At 42.2% G+C, this 12,413-nt stretch overlaps 1 protein-coding gene across 12 annotated transcripts in view; it reads left to right on the top strand.

Moving 5' to 3' along the window:
• TJP2 (tight junction protein 2) overlaps positions 1-12,413 on the top strand; it is an 82,085-nt gene that overhangs the window by 53,741 nt on the left and 15,931 nt on the right. For 6 of the 12 annotated variants that reach the window (XM_083576576.1, XM_083576572.1, XM_083576573.1 and 3 more), the window contains 10 exons: positions 1,738-1,794; positions 4,297-4,421; positions 5,239-5,341; positions 5,818-6,394; positions 7,130-7,233; positions 7,404-7,557; positions 8,322-8,433; positions 8,518-8,651; positions 9,536-9,602; positions 11,622-11,772. In XM_083576576.1, the coding sequence (XP_083432702.1) occupies positions 1,750-1,794; positions 4,297-4,421; positions 5,239-5,341; positions 5,818-6,394; positions 7,130-7,233; positions 7,404-7,557; positions 8,322-8,433; positions 8,518-8,651; positions 9,536-9,602; positions 11,622-11,772 (1,572 nt within the window). In that variant the 5' untranslated portion in view covers positions 1,738-1,749. The remainder of the gene's footprint in view (positions 1-1,737; positions 1,795-4,296; positions 4,422-5,238; positions 5,342-5,817; positions 6,395-7,129; positions 7,234-7,403; positions 7,558-8,321; positions 8,434-8,517; positions 8,652-9,535; positions 9,603-11,621; positions 11,773-12,413) is intronic. The other 6 variants (XM_083576577.1, XM_083576582.1, XM_083576578.1 and 3 more) reach the window with 1 other exon arrangement.

Genomic DNA, 12,413 nt, shown 5'->3' with positions numbered 1-12,413 from the left:
ATCCGATTGACTGCCCTGTGGTTCACCAGGCACCATAGATGGTGGTCCTGTTGTAGGAGCACATCAAGAGACTATCATGGCAGCATTCGGTTATGCTGCACATAGTAAGGATGAGAGCACTATCTGTGAGGGAGGGGATGCGGGGTTACATGTCTTATCTCCTTCAGTCTTCCCACATTGAGAAGGGTGGTCTGAAGGAGAATCGTAAGATGGCTTAGCAGAATGTTTTACCATCATCCCTGCAGTCGGAAACCCTGATTGTGTGTGGAGGACTATAAGTGTGTTCGGTCAAATGCACTTGCGATTCCCTTTCAGACCTTCACATATCACATTAAGCTATAGTTTGTTTTAAACTTTGATTTAATTTGGAGAGAAACAAACCCTGAACCTGGGTTGGGATGACATGAAATAAGCTGGACTCTGATGTGTGTTGTCCACAGCGTGGCTGCAGCAGGATTAGGGGGAGCACCAAGGGAACTTTTGAACAGCATGCCCTCTAGCTCACATTAAACCATAGCTAGTTTAAAACTATGATTTAATGTGCTATGCAGACCAGGCTGATGCAGAAGGTCAGGAGTGGAGGGGGCAGGGTGCCAGCACACACAGCCCTATTGTCCCTCTGGGTGAAGTTAATAGAGTAAGTGCATGAAGAGGGCTAGAGCTTCAAACAATGCATGAGTTTCATTTAGAGTAAGGGGCTTACACTAAAGTTTTGTGCAGGCACCTGCAAAGCAGCTGGCTTTAGGCATCAGGTCTTCTAAATGCTTGAAAATGTAATTTGCAATATTTGGTGTATGCATATAATCCAGACCTTCTCTCCTATACATGCTGTCTTATGTGCATGGAGCTGTCTCCAAAAGCATTTGGAAGCCAGCACTGGTACGGAACGCGGTGGCCAGGTTTTGAGGGGGGCTTAAGATTAATTTTTGGGTACAATTCAATGTGGTAGTTATTAATTGCATTTTAAAGCCCTATATGGTTAGGGCTTAGACATCTTAAAGATCACCTCCTACATGAGCTTTCTAGTCATTCAGTGAGACCTTGCATTATTGACCTGCCTTCACTGCAGACAGGATGGGGGTGACTTGGGCAGGACCTTGTCAGGGACAGTCACTGGATGTGTCAGATCTGGCCATCTCATTTCTTACTCAGTCAACAAGTTTATTGTTCTAGCCAAAAGCCATGAAAATTTCATGTCAATAATATTAATAAAATATTTTTATTTTATTACATTGCATATATTGTTTATTTATTAAACTTCTGTCCCTCCCTTCTTCCCAGAGTGGCAATGGTGACCTATCTATTTTGATAGCAGTTTATTCAAGGTCTCTGGTCTCTTAGGGTTTTCCATCATGATCAATTTAATCAAAGTGATCTACATTCAGGCATGTGCTCCCCTGCTACTGAGATTTGGTCCTTTGTCAGGCAACAAGTACCACAGGCACAAATATATAAAGATCTGGGTGTGAGCTATTTCTCTCAAGTGTGGTTTCCTTTTTGTGCATACAGATAAAAAACACGGAAAAGGCTTCTCCAACTAAAATTTTGTTCTTCAAACGTGTTTATTTTTTTATTCAGATTCTGGCTAATTAATGTCCATTTTTAAAAGCACTGCAGTGTGATAACTGCAAAACATTACTGCTGTTTGATACTGACTTTGAAAAGGGTCTGTTCTTAATTTTGTGAGGACTGCCTTCTGTTGTGATGTTCTATTGATTATTGCTTTTCATTGTCCAGCAGGCCCCAGGCATGGAAGAGCTGATATGGGAACAGTATACAGTGACCTTACAAAGGGTGAGAGGTTATTTCTGGTCCTTTTTTTCTAATAGTCCCTTTCCCCCATTTTTGCATGTGCCATTGTGTTAGTAAATCTGACATAACCCGTTAACCTTATTGATCAATTTTCCTTGTGAAACATTTTAAAAATTGTTAATTAGAACTGTTAAACTATGCTAAATAGTTTTGTTCCACCCTTACATTTTTATTTTTGCTCCAGCAGTGTATTTAAATACACAGCAATACATTTCTGCATAACTATTAAAATATTTAAAATTCCAGAGCTCACATCAACATCACATTCAGAAGGGCTGAACGATGTCTGGTTTTCAACATCCCGATATATCACCAGCTAGTCACCATGATATACTAATATATAACAATGTCTAAAATAAGGACGTAACCATGTAATGTTACCAGGGTAATGTCCTGGCATCTTCTACTACTTCGGGGTCTAAAACTGATACATTTTTACTTACCTTTAACATATTGTTACAGCTGTATATAGTACAGAGGAACAGGGGTGGCAGGAATCATGAGAGAAGTGATGACTGGCTTCACGGTTTTTCCCACATCACAATTTCTTACATAGCACATGTGCACATCATGATTCGCGATGTATCACCATGTCGAAAATTATGAAACTTTTACCAGGATGTGGACGTCCAATCAATTTTGGTTAATGTATTGATACATTGCCCATCCCTAGGTCCCAGGTGGTGGTGGTGGTGGTGGTGGTGTTAAATGTCAACCATATTTTTTATGTTAAATTTACCTCCATTAATTCCCATAATTACTCCATATTGAATAATAATAAATCATTACATCCTTGACAAGTCTCTCTACTCTACATTGGGCCAATGTTCCATGATTTTTCTTTTCATTATACAGTGGTACCTCAGGTTAAGTACTTAATTCGTTCCAGAGGTCCGTACTTAACCTGAAACTGTTCTTAACCTGAAGCACCACTTTAGCTAATGGGGCCTCCTGCTGCCGCCACGCCGCCGGAGCACAATTTCTGTTCTCATTCTGAAGCAAAGTTCTTAACCCGAAACACTATTTCTGGGTTAGCGGCGTCTATAAGCTAAAGCGTATGTAACCCGAGGTACCACTGTATAGCCACTGGTTCATGTCCAGTTCCACTTCTTCAGTTTCATTTCCTGTTGCGTTTACGATCTCCTCTAGGACCTTCCATTTTCTTTTTCTTTTTTCCAGAGACAGCACCATAATTTTAATAGCATCCTTCTGTGAATTTGCTCCAGATTGTATGCAGAATACTTTCTCTCTGCTAGAGCTAAAGAAAGGCCAGGACTGAAGTTTTCCCCAAGTTTTTTTTGCTTTCAACTCCATCAGCACCATATCAAAATAATTCTCCGTATCACCATTTGTGATTTTATCTTCTCCTTCTCCAAATTCTTGTATGGAAGTCATTTCCATTTCAGCAGCAGCAACTGCTTCTTTCAATTTAATTATTTCTTGATCTAGTCCTGCCAACATTTTATCCATTTGTTCTGAAGCCTCTGAATATTCCCCATTTCCATTTTCCACTTCAGATCCCTCTGGCTCATTTTCTTGCTCAAACATTGATCCAATCATTTTTTATTGTTCAGCCATCAACTGTTGAACAATACCAACCATCACTGGGAGATCCAACAATACCTTTGCCATGCTGGATGCTTTTGATGTTCTGCATATTAGTAGCCCCTCAATCCACTTTCCCCTTTAAAACTGCAGCTGCAACTGTGTCTCAAAGCACCTTCCTCATGACGGCTGCTTAACTTTCAGTTTTTCCAGTCCTTTAGTGACAGGAAGCAGAAAAAGGATTAAAGATTTTTCACATATTGATTCCTATCATCCATTTTAATCCTTGTCCACCATAAATCAGGCCTTTCACTTTGCTTTAGACACTCTAACAATTAGTTTCCTTTCTGTTTTCTCAACAACAGGAGGTGGTACTTACAGATTTTCGCATTGTAGATTTTCCCCAGTAGATGGGGGGGGGGGTGTCTCGTTACAGTTTCCTTGTCCCAGAGATGTTTTGAAAAGGAAATGTGTGATTCTTTACCTTACTTACTGTTTGTTTAAAAAGGTGATTACGTGGTGTTTGGGCATGATGGCATTACTCCTCAGCTTGCCAGTTTGTTCTGACTCCCATCCAAGCTGTGAGGCTCAGGCAGCAGAAAAGCAGCTTGGATCCAAGCATTTTGAGGTTAACTCCCAGGTCACCCTTGTCTCCAGAGTGATTTAATGGCCAGACTATCTGTCTGACTATTACCAATCACTACATAATTATCTTCTGTCAGTGGCAACTAACAGAAAGACAGCCCAATCACCATTCCTCTCTCCCAGAGGTCCCTGAGCAATTTTCAAGAGGTCAAGTCGGCGGTGGTGGGAGTTTGGGAATCACTGGTCTAACTATGCCTCTATTTTGGTATTCTAACAATTTCAAATTCTATTGTGGCTCTATTTTTTGTTTTGTTTTTTTAAAAAGAGCGTTTTTCCTCCCTCTTTTCCCTTTAGGACTCAAAGCGAGGGTTTGGGATTGCAGTTTCTGGTGGCAGAGACAACCCTCATTTTGAAAATGGCGAAACATCCATAGTTGTGTCAGATGTCCTTGCAGGTGGCCCAGCAGATGGATTACTTCAGTAAGTAAACATGCTTGTAGCAGTAGCGCCTGTCTCTCTTTGCTCTGATAATTTGTTCGCAAAACACAAATATACCGTCTTTTTCACTCCATAAGACGCACCTGACCATAAGATGCATGTAGTTTTTAGAGGGGGAATGCAAGGGAAAAAAATTCTTTAAAGGGTGCTCCCTCTAGCTGTTTTGGCTTCTGGATTAGCCGCGCAGCCTGCATTCGCTCCATAAGACGCACACACAATTCCCCTTACTTTTTAGGAGGGGGAAAGTGCGTCCCATAGAGCAAAAAATACGATAATTGGGAAGGCATAGATTTCACAAAATTTGTGTAATTATTTGATCCTGTCATTTTTATCTATGAGGCTGTATCCGTCTTCTCCCCTTATGTGCTCAGGAACTAAGAATGGCAGCATAGGAAAAGGCCTGGGGGGCCTGTTCATGGCTTCCGTGTCCCCATTTCTCGACTGAGCTAAGTAGAGGGGGCTGGGTGGGGGCAGAGGAGGCAAACGCAGGCAACCAGTTCCCCATAATGGATTGAGGTGGGGGAGCATGTGGAGATCTCTGCCCCTGCAGTAGGGCTGGACTGACCCCAGTCCCCACTCAACCAGAAAGCTCCCTGGGTGACCTGGGGCCAGTTGCTCACGCTCAGCCTAACCTACCTCACAGGGTTGTTGTGGGGAATAAATGAGGAGGGGGAGAATAACGTAAGTCACTTTGAGTTCATGGAGAAAAAGGAGGGATATGAAGGCAATAAATAAACAAACCCCACCCTTTTTATCAATGTTAGTATTTTCTAATTGACAACATGCTTCTGTTTTGCAGAGAGAACGATAGAGTGGTTATGGTTAATAATACACCCATGGAAAATGTGGCCCATTCTTTTGCTGTGCAGCAGTTAAGGAAAAGTGGGAAAGTGGCTACCATTGTAAGTTAACAAGTATTTGCAGAAATATTTGCATTCTATCATTAAGAAGAAGTTAATGCCACTCTGCACTTAAAATAAGTATTAATACGTCTGAAGTATAAAGACCTTATCTTTGGTAGACAAAAACTGTAATATTTTAAATGGAAAGGGTGGAAGGGAGGAGATTTCTCAGGCCTGCTGTAGAGATGCTGATGTCTTGTAAAAAGCATTTACCAGCGAAGCTGATTATCATGTTTAAAGGTGCTCAGTGAGTGCACAGGCTTTTCTCTGCACCAGTGACCTGCTGTTTAGGTGGGCATTCTGCTGGCATCTTAACTGTGGAACAGCTGCATGGAATGCCAGCTTGGCTGAAGTGCTCTGCTACATTGCGTCTAAGTTGGGTTTTATAAACATAGTGATAATTGTTTTGCAGCTGAATGTAAAATGATTGTGGCTTTTACAAGGAAATACAAAATTGTTCTCATTTTTGCAAACAGATAGTTAAAAGACCTCGCCAAGTGCAGGTCCCAGCTGTGAGAAGAAGCCCCTCTCTGGACTATGACTACCGGGCCTTTGAAGTTATGGATAGTCGTGCCGAGTTTGATGGCAGAAGCACTCGAAGTGGCTACAGTGAAAGGAGTTGGTATAGTGGGAATGGGGGCCGGAGCCAGAGCTGGGGAGACCACCTGGACCGGGGCTACAGGACTGGCCGCGACCGGGGGCGCCAGCACAGCAGAGAGCGCAGCTACAGTCGCGATCAAAATCGCGGCCGGAGCATGGACAGAGAGAGGAGCTTCGACCACGAATACCAAAGACCGCGAAGCAGAGGCAGGAGCGTGGATAGAGAGGATGAATATGACCGGCGCTATGGTGGCGATCGGAGTGTGCCCCGAGACTACGACTGGAGAACCCGTCTTGAAGCCCCTCGTGAGAGGGAAGCCAAGAGCGGGAGCAGAGACCGGCTTAATTCCCGCAGCCCTTCCCCTGAATTGCAGCCTCAGTATGACTATGGAGCACATCAGGACCCCAGTGGGCCAGTTAATGTTCTCCTCACAAAAAGCAGATCAAATGAAGGCAAGTGCCCAGCATCTTTTGGTGGGAGGTTGAAAGGAATGCCTCCTCCTTGCTTTTACCTCCTCTCCCCTTGGCCGTTTAACCCATTGATTGCAAACCTCTGTTTGCTTGGCACCTCACAGTTTTTATTTTTCCTTATTGTTTTCTGAAATTTACACAAGCACAAAGAATTAAACGAGACAAAAATTTTAGGATACCTTACAAATATATTGTGGACAAAGTGCCATGTAAACGTCCTAGAGGAACGTATGGTACACACTCCACAGTGTCAAAGCTACTGAGAAGGACCCAAATGGGCCTTAAATTTAAATGTATACCTTGGTTTACAGAATATAAGGCAAGCAATTTGATCCACTTCTTTTTCTCAACATTAGGAGCCCACAAGCTAGCATGGAACTCGGTCAGATCAGGAACCCATGAAGCTGAACTTGCCTGCCAGCCCTGCATGGTACCTTGCCCTGGCACTTGATACTTCCTTATTTTTGCATCCCAGGCAGTCAGCCAGATTAGTAGCTATATGTAAAATCTTGGTGACCCTCCCTACCTGACCAGTAGAGTCTATTTGCCCTGATGTGCCACAGCTGCATTGCTCAGGTCCCCCTTTGTCTTCCAATCCACTGAGAAAGACAAAATACCATTGATGGCTCCCTCCACTTGCATATATTGGAAACCAGTGGCATGTAGCATGTTTCATGTGTCAAGCTACAAAACTGTCTCTTATTGTTGCACTTGCAGAATATGGCCTTCGACTTGGAAGTCAGATTTTCATCAAAGAAATGACCAGCACGGGGCTGGCAACCAAGGATGGCAATTTGCACGAAGGGGACATCATTCTCAAAGTATGTTTTTGTATTAAGGGCCCTTAATTTCTTACGTTTTTGGGGAGATGGACACTTTGCAAGTTTTCCTGTCCATTTGCAATTAGTGAATGGAGATTCAGCTCTGAACTGATCTATCAGAACCGTTTGTGCTGAAAGTGTAAGTAAATATGTTTGTCTCACACATCCAGATCAATGGTACAGTGACAGAGAATATGTCTTTATTTGATGCCAGAAAATTGATTGAGAAATCAAGAGGAAAACTCCAGTTGGTTGTCCTAAGGGACAGAAAACAAACCCTAATCAACATTCCTTCCATGCATGACAGCGAGTCAGAAATAGAAGGTGAGAGCTTAGAAGCGGAGCTAAAGTCACTTTCCTATTTAAGTATTTATTTGCAGTATGTGACAATAAATAAAAATATACCCTCACAGAAATGTACTCAATTAGACACAAAACAAAAGTTGCTAAGTGTAAAAGCTTGTGTGTTTTTTGTGGTGCAGATTTTGAGACTTGGAAATCTGTACCAGTAACTGGTCTGAAGTGTGACCAAATTTCTTGAGTCAAGGCAAGGCATGTGGGTGAGTTCCTTTGCCCCAAGCCAAGGCCAATATGAGCTAAGAATATGCCACAGAATGTGTTTTTCATACCAGGTTTCTTCACTTCCATTGCATTCATTGGTCATGCTGTTCTGTTGTATCCATAGGCTGGCTGGGAAAGAGACTACCTCTGAGCATGTGCAGGCTGCCCACATATGTCACTTCTTACATGGCATTTTTCCTGGGAAGGAAAAACTGTATTCAGTGCCAGATATGAAGTGATCATGAGGTCATGGATCTGGTGGCTAGAAGGCCACTTTGCATGTAACTTTCCCAGCTTCCTAATGATGGTTTATGTAACTGGGCATGAGCATTGGTCCTGCATGTTCCTTTCATGCTCCCATCTACCTCTTGTGGGCTGCCTTAAGTTCACAGGTCCTGCTTTAACTAAGCCAAAGCTCTCTCTTCTATGTGAAGGGGGAGGAGCACTCCAGTATAATGTCAATAAAACCAACAAGGATGTTCAAATGTTTATTGTGCAGCTAAATTTATGCTCTCCTCTCTCAACAGATATTTCTGAAATAGAGTCAAACAGGTCTTGCTCCCCTCAGGAAGATAGGAGGCTGCAGCATTCAGATTTAGATTCTCATTCTTCCAACGAAAAGCTAAAGGAAAAACAGAGGTAGGAAGGACGTGGTGTCACTTACATCTGTTACGGTTACTAGATCCTCAACTTTTCTATTAACTTTGTGGATTTTGTTTTAAGTGCAAAAGAAGATCCAGCCAGCAGACTATCCAAAATGGGAGCAACGCCTACGCCTTTTAGATCAACCGGTGATCTCACTGCTGCTTTAATCCCAGAGACAAATAGTGAACCCAAGTACCAAGATGATCCTCCAGGTCAGTTTCACTCTCTCTCGACTTTGAAATGCTTTAATTTCAATAGGAGGAGCAGCCTTGCTTCATTCATAGAAATATAAAACCTGATCAGTTGTTAACGCAGATGATTTTTAGGAAGTACATTTCATTTCTGCTGCTCCAGGCTTTCCCTTCTAATAATCTACTCTGGTGCATTAAGAATCCTTCCCCTAAGCTACTTTTATAGACGGGAGAGAGGACCGCTTGTCTTTTTCAGCACACCAACTGCATACCAAATTATCTTTCAGTTTGTCTGTTAGCAATTGTTGTTTTAAAACAGAAAATAAGCTGAGACATTGGAGGCAGCCCAATAAAACTGTATGCGTTTCACACGTTTTTTGTTTTTTACTGGTAAACTTCGTGTAAACGTAAAAGAGGGGCACTACAGCAAACTGAGCTTGTGAAATAAATGCAAATGTAAAAAGAAAAATATTTTCCTTCCTCTGTTATAATAGAATTAATATTGGCAGAATGTATTAAACATAGAGACATTTAAAGTCTTGTACCAGAAAAGGCTGGTTGGCCTTTGAGATCTGATTTGTGATATTCAGGTAAACCAACTTAAGAGAATCCTAGTTGAGGGGATTACATAGTTGGAAAATAATTTTTTAGCCATATTTAGTATCACCTTGGAATTTATAGTTCAACTGTCTCTTGGTATTGAATACTTTTGGTGCTGACTGCCTATAGATTACAATCTTAAACAGACTAATAGGAAGAAAGTGAAAGTTATTTCTAAATAAAAAGATTTAGATACCCTAAACGTTCTTCTTTTTACTCATTTCTGTCTTTTGTGTTATTTAGAAACAAAATGGAAGCTAGTTCTATGATTCTGTGTGCATCATGTTGTTTTTTAGTACATACAGTTGTTCAGCCCAAGCCAGCCCCAAGAACGTTCCTTCAGCCAAGTCCTGAAGACCTAGCAATATATGGGTATGTGTTTTATATTTCACCTATTACTTTCATACCTTAAATATGTATTGTAGCATTCACGCGCCCTCTCCACTTCCAAGCCGTCCCCCAAATCCGGCAGGACCGGCAGGAAGAGAGACCGGCACGCGAAAGCTTTTTCAGAACACAAAAAACAGAACAGTAGTTTGCTGCCACCACTTCCTTATCTCAGAACAGCCCCCAAAAAGTAACCTAAGGAAGGTGATTACTCTTCAGCTTTACCAGGCTGCCCCCCTCTGTGTCACTTTACCGTGAGGCAGACAGAAATCCAACAGGCTCTGGTAGGCGACTTAAGTGGTCAGGTACTGGTTCAGCTTCCCCGGCAGAAAGGCACAAAAGACAAAAGCAGGAAAAAGTCCTTTTCCCAGAATTTATTAAAAAGAAAGATTATTCAGAACATAAAAGTTGGCACATCTCTTACAAATCCCAAACAAAAAATTAAAACATTATTTAGTATCACTAACTACAGAACATACTCACACCCCGGCATCAGGGCAGGCCCTTTGCATGAGGATGGTCTCACATGGCAAAGTGTGCTAGACAAGATGGGCTGCAAAAAGGTCTGCATTTTGCAAGTTAGTTTCCTAAGGTTTTATCCCTCTTGAATCCAGGGGGATTCAAAACTTAATCCAATCAGGTCTTTAGATTAATTAGCAATTCGCCAATGGTTACATGGAGGAACAATAGCTCAGGCTTGTTAGGAGACAGCTGAATCCTGTTTATCAAAAGACCTTGAAGATTAAATCATTCCCAAACACGGACCAGATTCTTTGAGTTGTAAATTAGCCAGATAACACCCAGGTGTCAAGAACAACAAATCAACTAGAAACTCCCTTTCCTACAGAGGAAGGAGACACCCAATTTACACTTCTGAAGACAAGAATTCGGCAATTAAAGAACCAGATACACTTTCCCAGGATTCTACAGCATTTGGCTCTCCCATAATGCTCTTCTTTTTCATGAGCCAAAGTTTTAACTTGCTAAGATTTCCCAACATCATTACATGTATACATCAAAATTAGGTGTAATCATAGTTTAGCCAAAGCCACAATTTGCAAAATTAACTTCCAAAGAGGGTTGCAAATTGTGGTTTGGTACCAACCCTATGGTAGTTTAAATTGCAGGAGTAGCTGTAATATGAATCATAATTATCTCTTAGTGGGAGATACATAAAAAAGGAATTTGCACACCTGAGTTGGAAGGAGGCTCTGAGGCACTTCTAGTCTCCTAACCATGTTAAGAAATGCAGCAGCGGCACTGCAGTAGACGGTCAGTTCTTGGCATCTGCTTCTGATCAGATCTGTAGATACAGGTCACTGCAGCCTGGGATCTCATGTGTCTGCTCACAATGTCCAGTCCCACCAAGCGCTCACACCTGTGAATACACAATTGTGTAAAACGAGGCTAGGATGCAACGGACTGTGTTCACAGGGAGACAGAGTTGTTCCCATTATTGTGGCTGCCTTTTTTTCCATTGGTGACCACAGAGTTGACTACCAGCTCATGGTGTGCACTGTTTTATGTCAACCTTCCCCCTACCACTATGTTTCAGTATACAGCACATGAAATAAGTGTGGTGGAAATCCCTGTACTTTTGTAGTCCCATGGCTGCTTTAAATGTGTAAGTTTGCGATGCTGATGTCTTCACATGGGGACTACGTTGCCTCAGCTTTCATGTGCTTACACATGAAATGCTCTTACACGACTCAAATCATCTCTAAAACTCCTTTTAGAGAGCCAGTGTGGTGTAGTGGTTAAGAGCGGTAGTCTCGTAATCTGGGGAACCGGGTTCGCGTCTCCGCTCCTCCACATGCAGCTGCTGGGTGACCTTGGGCTAGTCACACTTCTCTGAAGTCTCTCAGCCCCATTCACCTCACAGAGTGTTTGTTGTGGGGGAGGAAGGGAAAGGAGAATGTGAGCCGCTTTGAGACTCCTTAAAGGGAGTGAAAGGCGGGATATCAAATCCAAACTCCTCTTCTTCTTCTTCTTTTCTTTCTCAAGTCCTGGTACAAAGATGGTGAAGTTCAAGAAAGGTGACAGCGTGGGCATCAGGCTGGCAGGTGGGAATGATGTAGGAATATTTGTTGCTGGAATTCAAGAAGGTACCTCTGCAGAGCAGGAAGGCCTACAGGAGGGAGACCAGATTCTTAAGGTATACATGGTTCTGCATAGCGCTGTTTTCTTGCACGGTTCAGTGGAGAAATTGCTGTATTTCAATATAAGTAGCTATGAAAGTTCTTTTAAAATAATATTTTAGTAAATGTGTTTGTTTCAAAACCTTGGATGGGATTCTTAATTTAAAAACAGTTGCTGAAGCAACTTGTTACGTTAAAACCTCTGGCAGCATCTTGACAACCCAGCTGAGGCAATTGTTACCTAGTTATCATTCTATTGTGTTTTCCACCAATCTTTGTGAAGGCTTACAGTACAGAATAGTACTACAGTGGTACCTTGGGTTAAGAACTTAATTTGTTCCGGAGGTCCATTCTTAACCTGAAACTGTCCTTAACCTGATATACCACTTTAGCTATTGGGGCCTCCTGCTGCTGCCGCCGCGTGATTTCTGTTCTCATCCTAAAGCAAAGTTCTTAACCCGAGGTACTATTTCTGGATTAGCAGAGTCTGTAACCTGAAGCATCTGTAACCTGAAGTGTCTGTAACCCAAGGTACCACTGTATTCCTTCTGATCTGAACTGATGGATTTCTGAGCTCACGTTCCTCCCAGCAGCCTCCTGGGCATCACTTGTTTTAAAAGAACTTTAAATCTTCTTCAGGCATTCTAAAGCAGGGGTC

This window comes from Podarcis filfolensis, assembly GCF_964270895.1.
Source record: "Podarcis filfolensis genome assembly, chromosome: 11".
NCBI classification, from domain to species: domain Eukaryota; kingdom Metazoa; phylum Chordata; class Lepidosauria; order Squamata; family Lacertidae; genus Podarcis; species Podarcis filfolensis.
Note: the sequence above shows the minus strand (reverse complement) of the source record. Positions and strands in the feature narration are given on the sequence as shown.